Source organism: Equus quagga, chromosome 19 (genome assembly GCF_021613505.1).
Source record: "Equus quagga isolate Etosha38 chromosome 19, UCLA_HA_Equagga_1.0, whole genome shotgun sequence".
NCBI classification, from domain to species: Eukaryota; Metazoa; Chordata; class Mammalia; order Perissodactyla; family Equidae; genus Equus; species Equus quagga.
Genome location: NC_060285.1, coordinates 8,717,790 through 8,734,746, shown reverse-complemented (window position 1 = coordinate 8,734,746; position 16,957 = coordinate 8,717,790). Strand labels below are relative to the sequence as shown.

Genomic DNA, 16,957 nt, shown 5'->3' with positions numbered 1-16,957 from the left:
ATAATGTAAGCTTTCCACCTTAAGAAGCTATTAAAAAGATGAGCAAATTAAACCCAGAGTAGATATGAGAAAGGAAGGAAGGAAGATAAGACCAAAATATCAATGAAATAGAAAAAAAGACACAGTAGAGAAACACTCAACAACAAAAGGTTGTTCCCTAAATAAATTAATCAAATCAATAAACTCCCTAGCAAGAGAAAAGGAGACAAAACACAAATTATCATAATCAGGAATGAAAGAGGGGATAAATTCTACAGATACCAAAGGATAGTAAGATAAAATTAGGAAGAACTATGTTTATTCATCATTGTTAGTCATTGAGGAAATCCAAATTAAACCACTACACATCCACTAGAATGGCTAAAAGAGATCAACCATACCAAGTGTTGACAAAGATGCAGTGCAACTGGAATTCTCATACATTGCTCTTAGTAATAGAAAATGCCACGATCACTTTGGGAAAAAACTTGGCAGTTTCTTATAAAGTTAAGTAAACACTGGTCCTTTGACCTAACAAGTTCACTTCTAGGTATTAAGAGAAATGAAAACATATGTCCACAAAAAGACTATGTTCATTACAGCTTTATTCACAATAGTCAAAAACTGGCAACAACCTAAATGTCTATCAGCAGGAGAATGAATACACAAATTATGGTCTGTTCATACAATGAAATACCAATCAGCAATAAAAAGGAACAAATTACTGACCAAAATAGCACCATGGACATTATGTTCAATGAAGGAAGCTGAACACCAAAGAGTACATACTGTATGATTCCGTTTATGTGATGCCCTAGAATAGGCGACACTAAGGTGAAAATAGAACAGCATTTGCCTCTGAATGTGGGAGTATTGGTTAGAAATAGATATAAGGAACTTTTAGAGGGATGACAGTGTTCTACATCATAGGAATATGGATGTGGATCAGTCAGAATTCTCTAGAGGGGCTGGCCCCGTGATGTAGACGTTAAGTTCTTGTGCTCTGCTTCAGTGGCCCAGGGTTCGCAGGTTCACATCCCGGGCATGGACCTACACACTGCTTATCAAGCTGTACTATGGCAGCATCCCACATACAAAATAGAGGAAGATTGGCACAGATGTTAGCTCAGCAACAATCTTCCTTACCAAAAAAAAAAAAAAAGAATTTCCTAGAGAAACACGACCAATAGGATATATTATGTGTGTGTGTGTGTGTGTATATATATATATATATATATGTAGGTAGGTTGATTGATATTGATTGATTGACTTTAAGGAGCCGGCTCACAAAATTGTGGGGGCTGGCATGTCTGAATTTTGTGGAGCAGGCAAGCAGGCTAGAAACAAGCAAAAGTTGGTGTTGCAGTCTTGAGGCAGAATTCCTTCTCCAGTGTAGCAAGGCAGTTCTGACATTTGAATTCTTTCAGTGTAGGCTACTTTTTGTTCTGTGTTTCAGCCAACCAACCAAATAGACTGTTAGAGCCTTTCTGGCCCCTCAAGCTATAACACTGAATCCAGGATCTCTGCTCAGTGGACCCATATCAATAAATTTGGCCTGATCCAACTTTATGTTCCTTCTACCATTATCCCACATGTTAATATTCATTCCCACACACCTTCCTAGATTTTTGTCTATATAAATAGGAAGAATCATTCAGTCCTTTTGGGATTGTAGTGCACCTCCTCGTGGGTCACACTTTGTACCTAACCTTTCAGGACCTGCTAGGAGTAGTCTAGTTATCAGTCTAGAAGCAACTACCAAGGCATCTACCTCAGGGCAGGTACCTCTAGGTTCTCAGTCAAAACAGGGTTTAGCTCAGACAAGGGTGGAAGGGCTGCTTCTATTGGCAAAGAACACTGAGCAGAATTTAGGGGTTCAGGGTCCCCAACTTCATCAGTATCGGTACATCCATTTGTCAAAATTGTACAGCTCAAATTTGTGCGTTTCCATGTATGTAAGATTTATATTAAAAAAAGAACTTAAAAATATTTAGTAATTTTGTGGTGGGGTGGAATATAGGAACACTCATAGATGATACAAACATAACAATGTTGATAGTGGCTGAACCTGGGAGATGGGTATGTAGGTGTTCATTGTAGCATTATGTTGTTATATTGAACCATTCTTATTTGGGGATTTAGATTGTATCTATTTTAATTATTAAAAAATCACAGTGTACCCACTCACATCAATGGACAGATCATCCAGACAGAAAATCAACAAGGAAATAATGGAGCTAAATGAAAAACTAAAACAATTGGACTTAATAGACATATATAGATCACTTCACCCTGAAAGAGCTGAAGACACATTCTTCTCAAGCGCACATGGAACATTCTCTAGGATAGACCATATGTTGGGAAACAAGGCAAGCCTCTACAAATTTAAAAAAGTTGAAATAATAACAAGCATCTTCTCAGATCATAGTGCTATAAGGCTAGAAATTAATTACAAGAAAAAAACTGAGAAAGGCACAAAGATGTGGAGACTAAACAGCACACTACTGAACAAGCAATGGATCATTGAAGAAATTAAAGAAGAAATTAAAAAATACCTGGAAACAAATGAAAATGATAGCATGCCATACCAACTCATATGGGATACAGCAAAAGCTGTATTAAGAGGAAAATTCATCGCAATACAGGCACATCTTAACAAACAAGAAAAATCCCAAATAAGCAACCTTAAAGCACACCTAACTGAACTAGAGAAAAAAGAACAAATGAAGCCCAAAGTCAGCAGAAGGAGAGAAATAATAAAAATCAGAGCAGAAATAAATACTATTGAAACGAAAAAGGCAGTAGAAAGGATCAATGAGACAAAGAGCTGTTTTTTTGAGAAGATAAATAAAATTGACAAACCACGAGCCAGACTTACAAAGAAAAAAAGGGAGAAAGCTCAAATAAACAAAATCAGAAATGAGCGAGGAGAAATAACAACAGACTCTGCAGAAATACAACAGATTATAAGAGAATACTACAAAAAACTATATGCCAACAGAATGGATAACCTAGAGGAAATGGATAAATTCTTGGACTCCTACAATCTCCCAAAGCTCACTCAAGAAGAGGCAGACAATTTGAACAGACCAATCACAAGGAAAGAGATTGAAACAGCAATCAAAAACATCCCAAAGAATAAAACCCCAGGACCAGATGGCTTTCCTGGGGAATTCTACCAAACTTTCAGAGAGGATTTAATACCTGTCCTTTTCAAGCTATTCCAAAAAATTAGGGAAGATGGAACACTTCCTAACACATTCTGTGAGGCCAACATCATACTGATACCAAAACCTGACAAGGACACCACGAAAAAAGAGAACTACAGGCCAATATCACTGATGAACATAGATGCAAAAATTCTAAACAAAATTTTGGCAACCAGAATTCAGCAATTCATCAAAAGAATCATACATCAGGATCAGGTGGGATTCATACCAGGGACACAGGGATGGTTCAACATCCGCAAATCAATCAACGTGATACACCACATCAACAAACTGAGGAATAAAAACCACATGAGCATCTCAATAGATGCAGAGAAGGCATTTGACAAGATCCAACAGCCATTTATGATAAAAACTCTGAACAAAATGGGCATAGAAGGAAACTACCTCAACATAATAAAGGCCATATACGACAAACCCATAGCCAACATCATACTCAATGGGCAAAACTGAACGCCATCCCCCTGAAAACAGGAACGAGACAAGGATGCCCTCTATCACCACTCTTATTTAACATAGTACTGGAGGTCCTGGCCAGAGCAATCAGGCAAGAAAAAGGAATAAAAGGAATCCAAATAGGGAGGGAAGAAGTGAAACTCTTGCTGTTTGCAGACGACATGATATATATATAGAAAACCCCAAAGAATCCATTGGAAAACTGTTAGAAGTAATCAACAACTACAGCAAAGTTGCAGGGTATAAAATCAATTTGCATAAATCAGTAGCATTTCTATACTCCAGTAATGAACCAACAGGAAAAGAACTCAAGAATACAATACCATTCACAATTGCAACAAAAACAATAAAATACCTTGGGGTAAATTTAACTAAGGAAGTGAAGGACCTATATAATGAAAATTACAAGGCCTTTCTGAGAGAATTGGATGACAACATAAGGAGATGGAAAGACATTCCATGTACATGGATTGGAAGAATAAACATAGTTAAAATGTCCGTTCTACCTAAAGCAATCTACAGATTCAACGCCATCCCAATCAGAATCCCAATGACATTCTTTACAGAATTAGAACAAAGAATCCTAAAATTCACATGGGGCAACAAAAGACCCTGAATTTCTAAAGCAATCCTGAGAAAAAAGAACAAAACGGGAGGCATCACAATCCCTGACTTCAAAACATACTACAAAGCTAGAGTAATCAAAACAGCATGGTACTGGTACAAAAACAGGTGCACAGATCAATGGAACAGAATTGAAAGCCCGGAAATAAAACCACACATCTATGGACAGCTTATCTTTGACAAAGGAGCTGAGGGCATACAATGGAGAAAAGAAAGTCTTTTCAACAAATGGTGCTGGGAATACTGGAAAGCCACATGTAAAAGAATGAAAATTGACCATTCTTTTTCACCATTCACCAAAATAAACTCAAAATGGATCAAAGACCTAAAGGTGAGACCTGAAACCATAAGGCTTCTGGAAGAAAACGTAGGCAGTACACTCTTTGACATCAGTATTAAAAGGATCTTTTCGGACACCATGCCTTCTCAGAGAAGGGAAACAATAGAAAGAATAAACAAATGGGTCTTCATCAGATTAAAGAGCTTCTTCAAGGCAAATGAAAACAGGATTGAAATAAAAAAACAACCCACTAACTGGGAAAAAATATTTTCAAGTCATATATCTGACAAAAGCTTAATATCCATAATATATAAAGAACTCTCGCAACTCAACAACAAAACATCAAACAACCCAATCAAAAAATGGGCTGGAGACATGAACAGACATTTCTCCAAAGAAGATATACTGATGGCCAATAGGCACATGAAAAGATGCTCATCATCGCTGATCATCAGGGAAATGCAAATCAAAACTACACTAAGATATCACCTTACACCCGTTAGAATGACAGAAATATCTAAAACTAATAGCAACAAATGTTGGAGAGGTTGCGGAGAAAAAGGAACCCTCATACACTGCTGGTGGGAATGCAAACTGGTGCAGCCACTATGGAAAACAATATGGAGATTCCTCAAAAAATTGAAAATAGAACTACCATACGATCCAGCCATCCCACTACTGGGTATTTATCCAAAGATCTTGAAGTCAGCAATCCCAAAAGTCCTATGCACCCCAATGTTTATTGCAGCACTGTTTACAATAGCCAAGATGTGGAAGCAACCTAAGTGTCCAGCAACAGACGAATGGGTAAAGAAGATGTGGTACATATATACAATGGAATACTACTCAGCTGCAAAACAGAACAAAATCATTCCATTTGCAATAACATGGATGGACCTTGAGAGAATTATGTTAAGTGAAATAAGCCAGCGAGAGAAGGATAATCTGTGTATGACTCCACTCATATGAGGAATTTAAAATTATGGACTAAGAACAGTTTAGTGGATACCAGGGGAAAGGTGGGGTGGGGGGTGGGCACAAAGGGTGAAGTGGGGCACCTACAACATGACTGACAAACATTAATGTACAACTGAAATTTCACAAGATTGTAACCTATCAATAACTCAATAAAAAAAAATCACAGTGTATATTTTTGTACATTTAGCTTTTTTTTGAGTTTCAATTATTTTCTTACGGTGGATTCTTAGAGCAGAATTACGAGATCAAAGTTTATGACTATCTTTAAGGCGTGTGATTTAATTGTCTGTACTAATTTATGCTCCCATCAATGGTGTAAGAAAATACATATCGTGTATGACCCCAGCTTAACTTTTCCCCATCATTGCTAAAGAAATTATTCTTCTAAGGACACATAGAAACTAGTAAATTACTAGTAGCCAAAGTATTCTCTAGTTTATCCCATGGCGTCTGCTTTGCCTGTAAGAAAATGGCTTTGCCTTTTTTTTTTAATGGTAAAAAAAATGGAAAGGCTCAAGGGTGAGCCTGGTATGGCCCTCCATTCATGTGCATTCATGGCTGGGCGGGTCTTCTAGCCTCACCTCAGGGGTATCTGCTGACCATTTGAAGGAGAGGCTGTTGCTGCCCCAGCTTGAAGGAGTATTGCTCTTGCTGTGAAGCATCTAGAACATGATTAAGGTTCTGTCAGTAATGATACATTGGTATGGGTTAAATATCAGCAATGCCCCATCATCACCTCGGAGTCTTTCTAATCAAATTTAGAAGCAAACTCGCAATATCAGATAGTTCCAAATTCAGATTCTCTGGTTTTCCTGTACACAGGTTCACGGCCCCTCAGGCAGAACTCTATGAAGCTGTTCTAGAGATCCAGAGAGGTTGTCTGACCCTCTGCTCCCCTGGCACAAGCTTGGAGAACATCTACACCATGATGCTGACACTGATAGGACAGAAGCTTAAAGAATTGGGGATCATGAGGAACATTAAGGAAAATAATGCCTTCAAGGTACTTCACTTCTTTTGATGCCAGTTCTCAAGAACACCTGACATGCTGCTCAGTTCTTATCCTATATAAAGCTAATTAGATTTAGAAATGGTCTTTGTGATTCTTCCACTGTAAGAGGGCCTTGGGTTGAACATGGATTAAAACAAAAGGAGTCAGTACTTATTTCTCCCAGAAGATGGCAGCACATTCTGGTTCATTGCATACTGTATAACTAGCTCAATAGTCAGAAAACATAAAATGAAGACTGGTGCGGACAGGATGGCAAAGGACACAAAAAGGAGGAGAGATTAACTCTTAGTTCTTTTTTTTTTTTTTTGAGGAAGATTAGCCCTGAGCTAACTACTGCCAGTCCTCCTCTTTTTTTTTTCAGCTGAGGAAGCCTGGCCCTGAGCTAACATCTGTGCCCATCCTCCTCTACTTTATATGTGGGATGCCTACCACAGCATGGTGTGCCGAGTGGTGCCATGTCTGCAACCAGGATTCGAACTGGCAAACCCCGGGCCACCAAGAAGCAGAACGTGCGCACTTAACCACTGTGCCACCAGGCAGGCCCCCTCTTAGTTCTTTTGTGATTTTGAAGAGGTAGAGGTCGAAGGGGAGGGTGTTTGTTGCTTCACTGATCTTGAGACCTTAACAGTATTCTTAAGGGCCACGCCTTCAGTGAGTTTCATCTGCATCCAAAATGTGATGGTGTTCAGTAAAACCTGAAACCTCAGCTTTAAATTAAGACATCGGGTGGTCAAGCCAAACAGACCATTAAGGCATCTGCCATCTCCAAGTTTAGGCTGCCAGAGTTTCTTTTATCGGTAGGACAGAAGCTATAAATTCCTCCTGCTCTGGCCAACAAACCTTTAGTTAACAGGTAGAACTATCCAAGCTGGTAAATGCCTAATAATTACTGTGTTATTTGGTGTTTCATGTCTACTCTACAAGTTGCTGTGAGATACTTAGGGTCTCCAGAGTAGGCTTCCTGAGGGATGTGTGAACATTGAAAAGAGAACTGTTCTGACATAATCATCCTCCCTCCCCCAAGAAAAACGATTTTCATTTTCCATAGTCATTACTGGGGTTACCCAAGTCAGCATGTGTGTAGTATATTAAATACTGGGAATGCAAATGTGGATTAGTTGGAATGCCATTGGCAGAATTGCATACAAGAGGTGGTAGTTTATCAGGCCTCTTAAGCATTAGCCCAAGGATAGGTTAAACATAAGTGGCAGAACCTTGGGGAGGCATTAACACATATCTCACTAATTAATACATGCCCAACTTTCCCCTTAAGGGGTCATTGCTCCAATAACACTGTGGTAACTATCTTTTCCAGGCTGCTCGAAAATACTGCCCTCATCATGTTGGCCATTACCTTGGGATGGATGTCCACGACACTCCAGACATGCCCCGTTCCCTCCCTCTTCAGCCTGGGATGGTGATCACAGTGGAGCCAGGTAAGGGAGGTGCGAGCAGCCTCTGACTCCTTGGGACATGTAGTAGTCGTGTCAGATAGAACAGTAAAATAAACATGGTTTATTTTTACCTGAACCATTATAATTAAATTAGTAGAGACAGGAAAATGAATCTTTCCAGTGTAGAAGGGAACTTTATTTTAGATTTTTCTTGAGCTTTCTTATTTAACATCACACAATTTGTTTAATTTGACTTCTCCAATAAACAACAGATGGGGACTACTTTCTATAAGTAGATATTAAGAAATAAATCTTTTTTAACCCTGCCTTTGCCAGGGCCAAATTATACTAGTCTCCCATGTAGTAGTGGTGGCTGCTCATGCTTCCGGCAGCCCCCAGTGCTTTCCTGCAGAAAGACCCTCAGACTTGCCGTGTTCTCAGTTGCAACTCCTCTGCAAACTGCATTGAAGTGCCTGCATTATCCTGCTTGTTAGTATTAAAATCTTTCTCCTCAGCTTCAGAGAAAGCTGGCAATCTATTGGCCCCCTGACTGGAATGATGCTGGCATTGGGCAGAATTCAGCAGAGAAGTGGTGGCCACAGAGGAATGTGAAGACTGATATTCCAAGAGTCAATTTTTAAACACTGATACTGTTTTTATCCTGAAACTGGATCTCAATCTTATATTTCAGGTGTTTCCATCTCTAAATTATGGCTGGGGCACATCTTTCATGGCACCTTTTGAACCTAGTCATATGTTGCTCTCTGTGGCCTTGTGTGCTATTTAGTCCCATCTAGTTGGTGCATGGGGGCTTCGACTCCGTTTTCCTTTGCTGATCCCTTTCTTTTCATCCCACAGCGCATCTGTGAGTGTAGCAGAGGAAGTTCACGGTTTCTTTAATATGAAAAGACCTGTTGTCTGTCTGACGTCATGATTAGAAAGGGTACCTAAGGGGTCTTAGAATTTTCCAAATGTTCATTAAAGTCATCCTGTTTCTCTCTTACTTTACATCATGTGTAGCAATTACATTTATGACTTGTTTGAGAGGGCTTATTGGAGTATTTCCTCAACTTCTGGTTGTTCTGGCTAATAATCTCTAAGTAAGTGGGGTTTTATTAGTACATTTTAAAATACCTATGTCTTTATTTTAGGAAAGTTCCCTTTTTCCAGGGGCCTATTAGGCAGAGAAAGAATGCATTTATATTATCTGCTGGTTCCAAGCATATACTGATATGCTCATAAGCTAAGTAACTTTAGTGATCTGCTTGAGCCACTAAAATATAACAGAATCATGATCAACACTCTTGCAGTTGTATGGAGCCTGTAGTCTAATATACAAAATATAATAATCGTTCTAGTAATGATAGCCAACCTTTATTGACCATTATGTCCCAGACACTTTTATATGTATTATCTCATTTAATCTCCCAAACTCTTTAAGATCCCAATTTTACAGATGATTTGAAACAGAGACATTAACTTACTTGCCCCAAATCATCCAGTTCCTGCCATTTATGAGCAGCACATTCTTTTTTCTACTTCTCAGGCATTTATATTCCGGAGGATGACAGAGATGCTCCAGAGAAGTTTCGTGGTCTTGGTGTGCGAATTGAGGATGATGTAGTGGTGACTCAGGACTCACCTCTCATCCTTTCTGCAGATTGTCCCAAAGAGATGAACGACATTGAGCAGATATGCAGCAGGGCTTCTTGACCCTCATGGCAGCCCACGTGCATCTCAGGTTTCAGAGGGGTGTGTGTTGGTGTCTGTGCACATGTGCTTTCTGAGTGTCTCTGTGTGTGCATTTATACTCACGTTCCACTTAGGAGTGAGACGGCTGTATGAATGTATGTAATTGTGTATTTGGTATTTTTTTGTTTTAAGTAGCTAGACATCTGAAAAATTGAATTTTTGAACTGTATGTTATTGCAACTTTAGTATCATTAATTCTGTAGAATTAATGACCCACGCAAGTTTAATTTTTAAACGTAAAGAAAGTTCTTGGTTACATATGTCCATGCATTCCAGGTAGCAGATTTAAACGTACAGGAAATTCTCTCCTTCTCTGCAGGTCTTTCCCTTTCTACACTTTTGCTGAGATCCACCTGATATCAGAAGATGTTTGTGTGATGCTTATATTTTGAGCTAATCACCAAGGGCTCTGCCTACACTAAAAGTCACCCGTGAGTGATTGTTGGTGGCCAATATATACCTTCCGTAACTCCTACCTACCTATTCCAGAGCCTGCGTATCTATTGGAGCCACATGATCCCTCATGGGCACTGGTGCCCTGCAGTCCCACCATTCAGCCACAGTCCAGATCCCAGCAACACTAACTATTGAACAAAAAATTTTGAGCCTTTCTGGCTATTTGATTCCCTGGGCCCTAGAAAGTATTTAGATTCTTGATAAGGAAGGAAATGGAAGAGAAAGAAAAGTATATATATGTCTGCTACAGATCCAGACCTCCATCTGTCTGTTCTCAGTTTAAAGACGATCCTTTCCCAGACATCCATGCTTGCTTTATAGATTCTTAATGCACTAACCCTCATAACACACCCTTGAAGGTGCTGCGCTGGCCAAGGGCAGATCCTCTACTTAACCCGTTAAAGTCAGAGGAATGGTACACAGTATTCAGAGAGACACCCCTCTTATCCTTGTGTGATTTCCTCTAGGTGCTGATAAAACAAACTCTGGAATGCACCAAGTACCTGTACACGTCCTGTGATCCTTTTCTTTCTCTGACCTTCGCACTGCAAGGGCGGTGGTAAAGAGTCCTATTTCCCTCAACCCAGCGTTGGATGCAGTTCTACAGCAACTCAGTTTGCAGAGTGAATGGGGCTAGATTGTTGCAGACGGTTTATTCAGAAGCTTCTGTCATAGAGGGAAGCTTTAAGAATTAGTGTGTTCACCTCCTTTAAACCTGGCTATGATGAGCCCCAGATGTATAAAACATGCTGATTGTTAAAGCATGAATTTGAGGGTTTTTAAGAAAATTTTTGTAATAGGGAAGCACAGGCTAGGGGATTAATACTCCCTCTAGTGCTAGAGCTTTGCCCATCTTCTCAGGAAAACCCAAGGTACAGAGCCCAAAGCAGGCAGGCAGTGACTTCATCAGGAGACAAAGACAGTGTTGTAAACCAAAGTGATACAAGTTATGTCCTGACAGTGCTCACCCACGAATGCTTGGCTTCGCTGACCTTCTCTAAGCAGCTGTGGGAATGGATGGCTGCACAGCTGGAGTCATCATCCCCGTGCCTGCCCTCGCCTCCTCCCTCTAAATTCTCAGTCCTGTGCTACTTTCTAAGAGAAGGGGGCTGAAAATAAATCCACAGCTGGCTTCTCACTCCCTGGTCTCTGTGGCCCCAACCACCCTTTCCTTGGATTGAGTTTCCTTTGTTCATTTACAATCCTGAAATAAGGAATTTCCTTTTCTTCCTGCAAATCATTTTCTGTGGTTTTCAACTTTCTAGCTAAAAGCCTAGGTGGCTTTTATGTATCGTAGCATACTTGAACATGAAACAGATTTCTTCTGGTTAGATTCCAGTCAAGTTCTGCAGATGCTGTAAGTAGTACTTGGAATCTAAGGCTGTGGTGGAATTCTTCTGGTGATTTTCAGTTCCTGACCCAAGTATCTGGTCCTTTGAGTCCCTGATTAACCACAGCAGGTAGGCATTTGAATCAGACTATAGAACCATCAAGAGATGACATGGTGAACATCTCAGAGCAACATTTTAGGGGCTGTCTGAAATTTTCAGGATTTGTTGAGCAGATAATTGTGTACAGTGCAGGAATCTCAGTCATTCTTAGCCATTGCACAGACATGTCCCACTTTTCCCTCCATGTCTAAGTAAAATAAATACTTCATATGTTTACAGGCTCTTCTAATGAAAACCTTAATTTAAGGAAAAACCCTTTAAATGTTACACTGGAATTTTTCTCCCTGAGTTGGAGAGAGATGGTTGAATCATTAACGATACTATCTAAATGCTTTTTATGTGTTTATTTCATGCTTTTATGTGTTTATTTCAGGAATCACTGTTTTTCCCCATAATCAGGAAACTGTGACTGTGATTTTTATTTGAAACACAGCAGTAGAAATACTGGAGTAAAAGCTCTTCTCTTCTCATACTCATAACATCCAAGCTAGGAAGGTACTCCTGATGGTGGCTTAAAGTTCTCTGTGTGTATCTTCTTTCAAAATATTGTTATTTTGTTGCAAATTTTTATAAGGTCAGACAGGGAAAATTCCTACCATAGACATCATATCTTCACTGAGATTAAGCTCCATAAAACAAATTAAATCCACAGATAAAGACATTGTAACTCATCAAAATAGAAAATGTTGAGCTTGGTGATTTTTCCAAACATACATAACCAATACTCTCTTTAGCTTTTTTAATAATAGAAAGATTCCAAATCTGAAGCATGAGGGCTGCCTCCCTCTCCTGTGCCCACGTCAGAGATCATGAGTAAAGCATAGTGACTGTCCCACCAGTCTGGCTATGACCTCGGAGTCCTTTGTAACACACTGTTTCCGATAACTGCTACCAATGAAACAGAGTTGGGATTTGAGGTAGACCCTATCTGCCATCCCTCAATTGGCATGTGATAGATGATAATGTAACTTATGTCTGCATGTCAGAGACCAAGTGAGGGCTCAGGACAGTGGCAGCATGAAGGGCCCTGCTTGGAAGAGGTTTGTATGGTAGGGTTAATTTTAAATTTTAGTTTCCTGAGGTAGGATCTATAGTCTAAAACTTAAGCTGATAGGGTTAATTTTTAAGCCTGGGCAAATATACTTCAAGCTGAAGTGTTTAATGCTTCTGGTATAGGGAGAAGGTGAACACATCATTAAACCCTAACATTAGAGCAGAATTTCACTGTCACAAAGCACGTGGGCCCTCCTGGCTGCTCTTCTTACCCTGCCTGTGTGTCACCGAGGAACCTGGGGTAAGCATGAGTATTATTCGGATCAGGGGTCCTCACCAAAATCAAGGCCTCTTGGGGTGTGCTTCGGAAAGATCTGAGAGAACTGCAGTCTTTGTTAGCATTTCTTGAAGCTTTGTGTGACTTTTGTGCAATTACAGAAGTTCACTTTGGACAAAACGCTGTTACTTTTTAAGGCTCCATGCACAGAAAATAGATATGTCATTCCCCAACAAGGGAAAACCATTTGTTACTATCATTTTAAAAATAAACTATAAAACAATATAAAAGTGTATAGCGTGTATGTGTTATTTTGAATCTAGAGTCTGCAGCTTTAAATGTGAGAACATTTTGTCTTACAAAATATTCTATTTTACAAAGTATTCATTAACTGCTGTCACAAAATCATGTAGCAAACTTGAGATGGTCTTTTCAGTCATAGAGGGAAAAACCAGCGGATGAGATCCAGGCCATTAAAAGATTGACTCTTGAGAGCCAGCCATGATGGCCTAGTGGTTAAAGTTTAGTGCTCTCACCGCTTCAGTGGCCTGAGTTCGTTTCCTGGTTGAGGAATCGCACTACCTGTCTGTCAGTAGCCATGCTGTGGCAGTGGTTCACATAGAAGAACTAGAAGGACTTACAATTAGGATATACAACCATGTACTGGGGCTTTGGGGAGGGGAAAAAAAAAGATTGGCAACAGATGTTAGCTCAGGGCAAATCTTTCCTAGCCAAAAAAAAAAAAAGATTGACTCTTGAGGATCTAATATATAACATGGTGGCTATAGTTGATAACACTGTATTGTGTAATTGGAATTTGCTAAGAGAATAAAATTTACATGTTCTCATCAAAAAAACATGTGAGTTGATGGATGTGTTAATTAACTAGATGGGGGACATACTCTCATATCAAATCATTACAGTGTACACTTTAAATATCTTACAGTTTTGTCAATTATACCTCAATAAAGCTGGGGGAAAAAAGGTTGACTCTCCATAAAACTGACCTTAGGTCTCCAGACAGCCCCTGTAGCACTCAAAACTAAACTATAGCCATGAGCATTTTATGAAGAATGAATTTTGTGGGAAAGTAGGATTGATTTGTAAAATTGTAAGTATGTGAACTTTCTCTGTGAGGCATATAAACAATTCTAAGTGTAGCCATCTCTCCGTATTGGGAATCCTTTTTAAAATCTGAGGCTCTCTCTCTAAGGCATGCTTTCCAACGTTTTTCACATCCTGGCACATATAAAGATATTTTTTGTATGGCATAATGGAATAAATGTGAGGGGACCTAGGAATGTGTACATGGGACTTGAAGGAAAAAAATTCATTACATATCCTTTATATAATTATGATAAGAAAAGAAAAATAATATATACAGTTTCATAGAAATTTTTTAATTTGTATAACACTTCCAAAAAAATAATTTTTAAAATGTCAATGAAAGACTTAGCTTACTTCTGGGAACATGACTTTTATGATATCAGCGTGAAGCATCTATACAACTCCTGATCCAGACTGTTTAGTGGTAATGTCCAGATTCTTCATAATCACTGTCTACAAGAAACTTGTTTGCACAAGGAGGTGACAAAAAATTTAAAACCAATAGGTGGAAGTTAACATATAGACAAGGAAAACTGATCGGTGGTTACCAGGGGAAAGGGGGGGGTGGGGGGAGGGCACAAAGGGTGAAGTGGTGTACCCACAACATGACTAACAATAATGTACAACTGAAATTTCACAAGGTTGCAAACTATCATAATCTTAATAAAAAAAAATTTTAAACCATTTTTATGATCATTCAAAAATTTATGCTTGAACTGATGAATGGATAAACAAAAAGTGGTATATCTATACAGTGAAATATTATTTCAGCCATAAAAAGGAGTGAAGTACTGATTCATGCCACAACGTGGATGAACCTTGAAAACATGCCAAGTGAAAGAAGCCAGACACGAAAGGCACAGTGTATGATTTCACTTATATAAAATGTCCAGAAGAGGCAGATCCACGGAGACAGAAAGTAGATTATTGGTTGCAAGGGGCTGAGGGCAGGGGAAATGGAGAGTGACTACTAGCAGGTACAGAGTTTCTTTCTTAGGTGATGAAAATGTTCTGGAATTGGTGGTAGCTGCACAACTCAATATAATATTGAATTGTATATTTTTAAAGGGAATTTTGTGGCATGTGAATTAAATCTCAATAATTTACAATTGAAATTTAAAGAACCCAATACTCTTCCTTTCATCTACTAATGTGAAATTTCTTATAATGTGGATTTCTAATCAAGTTGAAATCATTTATATCAAATATCTCAAGATAATGATGCTATATAATTCACTGACTGTATTTTTAGAAGTCACTCTGCACAAAGCTTTGACCACAAAGATCAGACGTATCCAGTGTATGTGAAGCAGAAAGCCAGGCTGCCTAGAGCTGCACCTGCAAGGAGCCCCGGCCCAGTCTTCAGCCCCATGACACTCATGGCCAGCAGCACCTTGGATATCTGAAACTAACTGCTCCAGCAACTCCATGGCTCCCTTGTCTTTGCTGAGCTACAGTGAACTCAAGAGCTGCTGCTGAAGTAGATGACCAGGGGACAGCACCCCTCCTTAGCCATGTTTCAGTGAGTCCAGGGCTCCTGGTGATAGGTGACAGGTAAGGGGGCTCTGGCTGCCCCAACGTCCATCCATCTGGCCATCCTGAGGACAGAGGGGATCAGTATCTCCCAGCACACCAATTTCAAGGCACATTTAGGGTATTTAATTTAGGATCATAAAATCTAGAATTATACTGACCAGAGCTTACTTCGAACATAAAAATTCATGGCACTATGTAAATATTGATCCAGATTTCCACCAGTTTTTAAACCCCTGGATAGTAGACACTAAATGCCATCTTTCTTTTCCTAGGAAGTTTGAGACTGGGAAGCCTACAATGGTTTATCAAAAATGTTTGTAGGAATAGTCATCTCAAAAAATGTTATTTGCTATCTTATTGCTCAGTGTTTGGGTATGCTCCTCTGCATGTTACATAGATTAAAATTGCTAATAAACTATAGCCAATCCCTGCACTGATTATAATCTGGGCAGTGCACTATACATTATACTTGAGTGATTCTCCTTTACAATAGGGATCACTGTGCATAATGAATTGTACTGGCCATTCATCGCATAAACTAGCTAGAGCAGGCAGAGTCCACCTGCAGAAGCCTGAAGAGTCTGCTCGTGACAAAAATATTGATGACAGTAGGGCAGTTCCTCAAAAAATTAAACACAGAATTATCATATGATCCAGAAATTCCACTTCTGAGGATATATCCAAAAGAATTGAAAGTAGGAACTCATACAGATATTTGAACACCCACGTTCACAGCAGCGCTATTCACAATAGCCAAAAGATGGAAACAACCCAAATGTTCATCAACGAATGAATGAATAAACAAAATGTGATGGATATATACAAAGGAAAACTATTCAACTTTAAAAGGGAATGAAATTCTGATACGTGCTAAAATGTGGATGAACCTTTAAGATAGCATGCTAAGTGAAATAAGTCAGATACAAAAGGACCAATATTGTATGATTCCACTTATATGAAGTGCCTACAATAGTCAAATTCATAGAGACAAAAAGTAGAATAGAGGTTACCAGGAGCCGGGGGGAGGGGAAGGAGGATTAGAGAGTCATTGTCTAGCGGGCACGGAGTTTTAGTTTAGGAAGATGATAGAGTTCTGGAGATGGATGGTGGTGATAGTTGCACAATAATATGAATGTACTTAATGCCACTGAACTGTACACTTAAAAATGGCTAAAATATTAAATTTTATGTATGTTTTACCACAGTAAAAAATTTTAATTCAAAAAAAGAACTATATTAGCATGTGGGCAAAGGAAAGAGGAGAGCTAAAGGCAGACTGAGGTTGACGGCATTTAAGTAGTTAAAGTAAGAAGAAAAATGCTAAATCAGTATCACCGAATAACAGGAGTTTGTCATCTTATGGTCCCTGTGACATTCAGACTATGTTTGAAGTGTCATGTGTATTTTGGGGTACCTATTTTTTAAAATACATACC

The 16,957-nt window shown here is 39.1% G+C and overlaps 1 protein-coding gene across 9 annotated transcripts in view; it reads left to right on the top strand.

Annotated features, from left to right (window-relative positions):
- Nucleotides 1-13,159, top strand: part of XPNPEP3 (X-prolyl aminopeptidase 3) — a 65,953-nt gene extending 52,794 nt beyond the window's left edge. For 3 of the 9 annotated variants that reach the window (XM_046646395.1, XM_046646401.1, XM_046646402.1), the window contains 3 exons: nucleotides 6,367-6,547; nucleotides 7,872-7,992; nucleotides 9,497-13,159. In XM_046646395.1, coding sequence (XP_046502351.1) covers nucleotides 6,367-6,547; nucleotides 7,872-7,992; nucleotides 9,497-9,663 — 469 coding nt within the window. In that variant the 3' untranslated portion in view covers nucleotides 9,664-13,159. The remainder of the gene's footprint in view (nucleotides 1-6,366; nucleotides 6,548-7,871; nucleotides 7,993-9,496) is intronic. The other 6 variants (XR_006886156.1, XR_006886155.1, XM_046646400.1 and 3 more) reach the window with 6 other exon arrangements.
- Nucleotides 13,160-16,957: the final 3,798 nt, after the last annotated feature.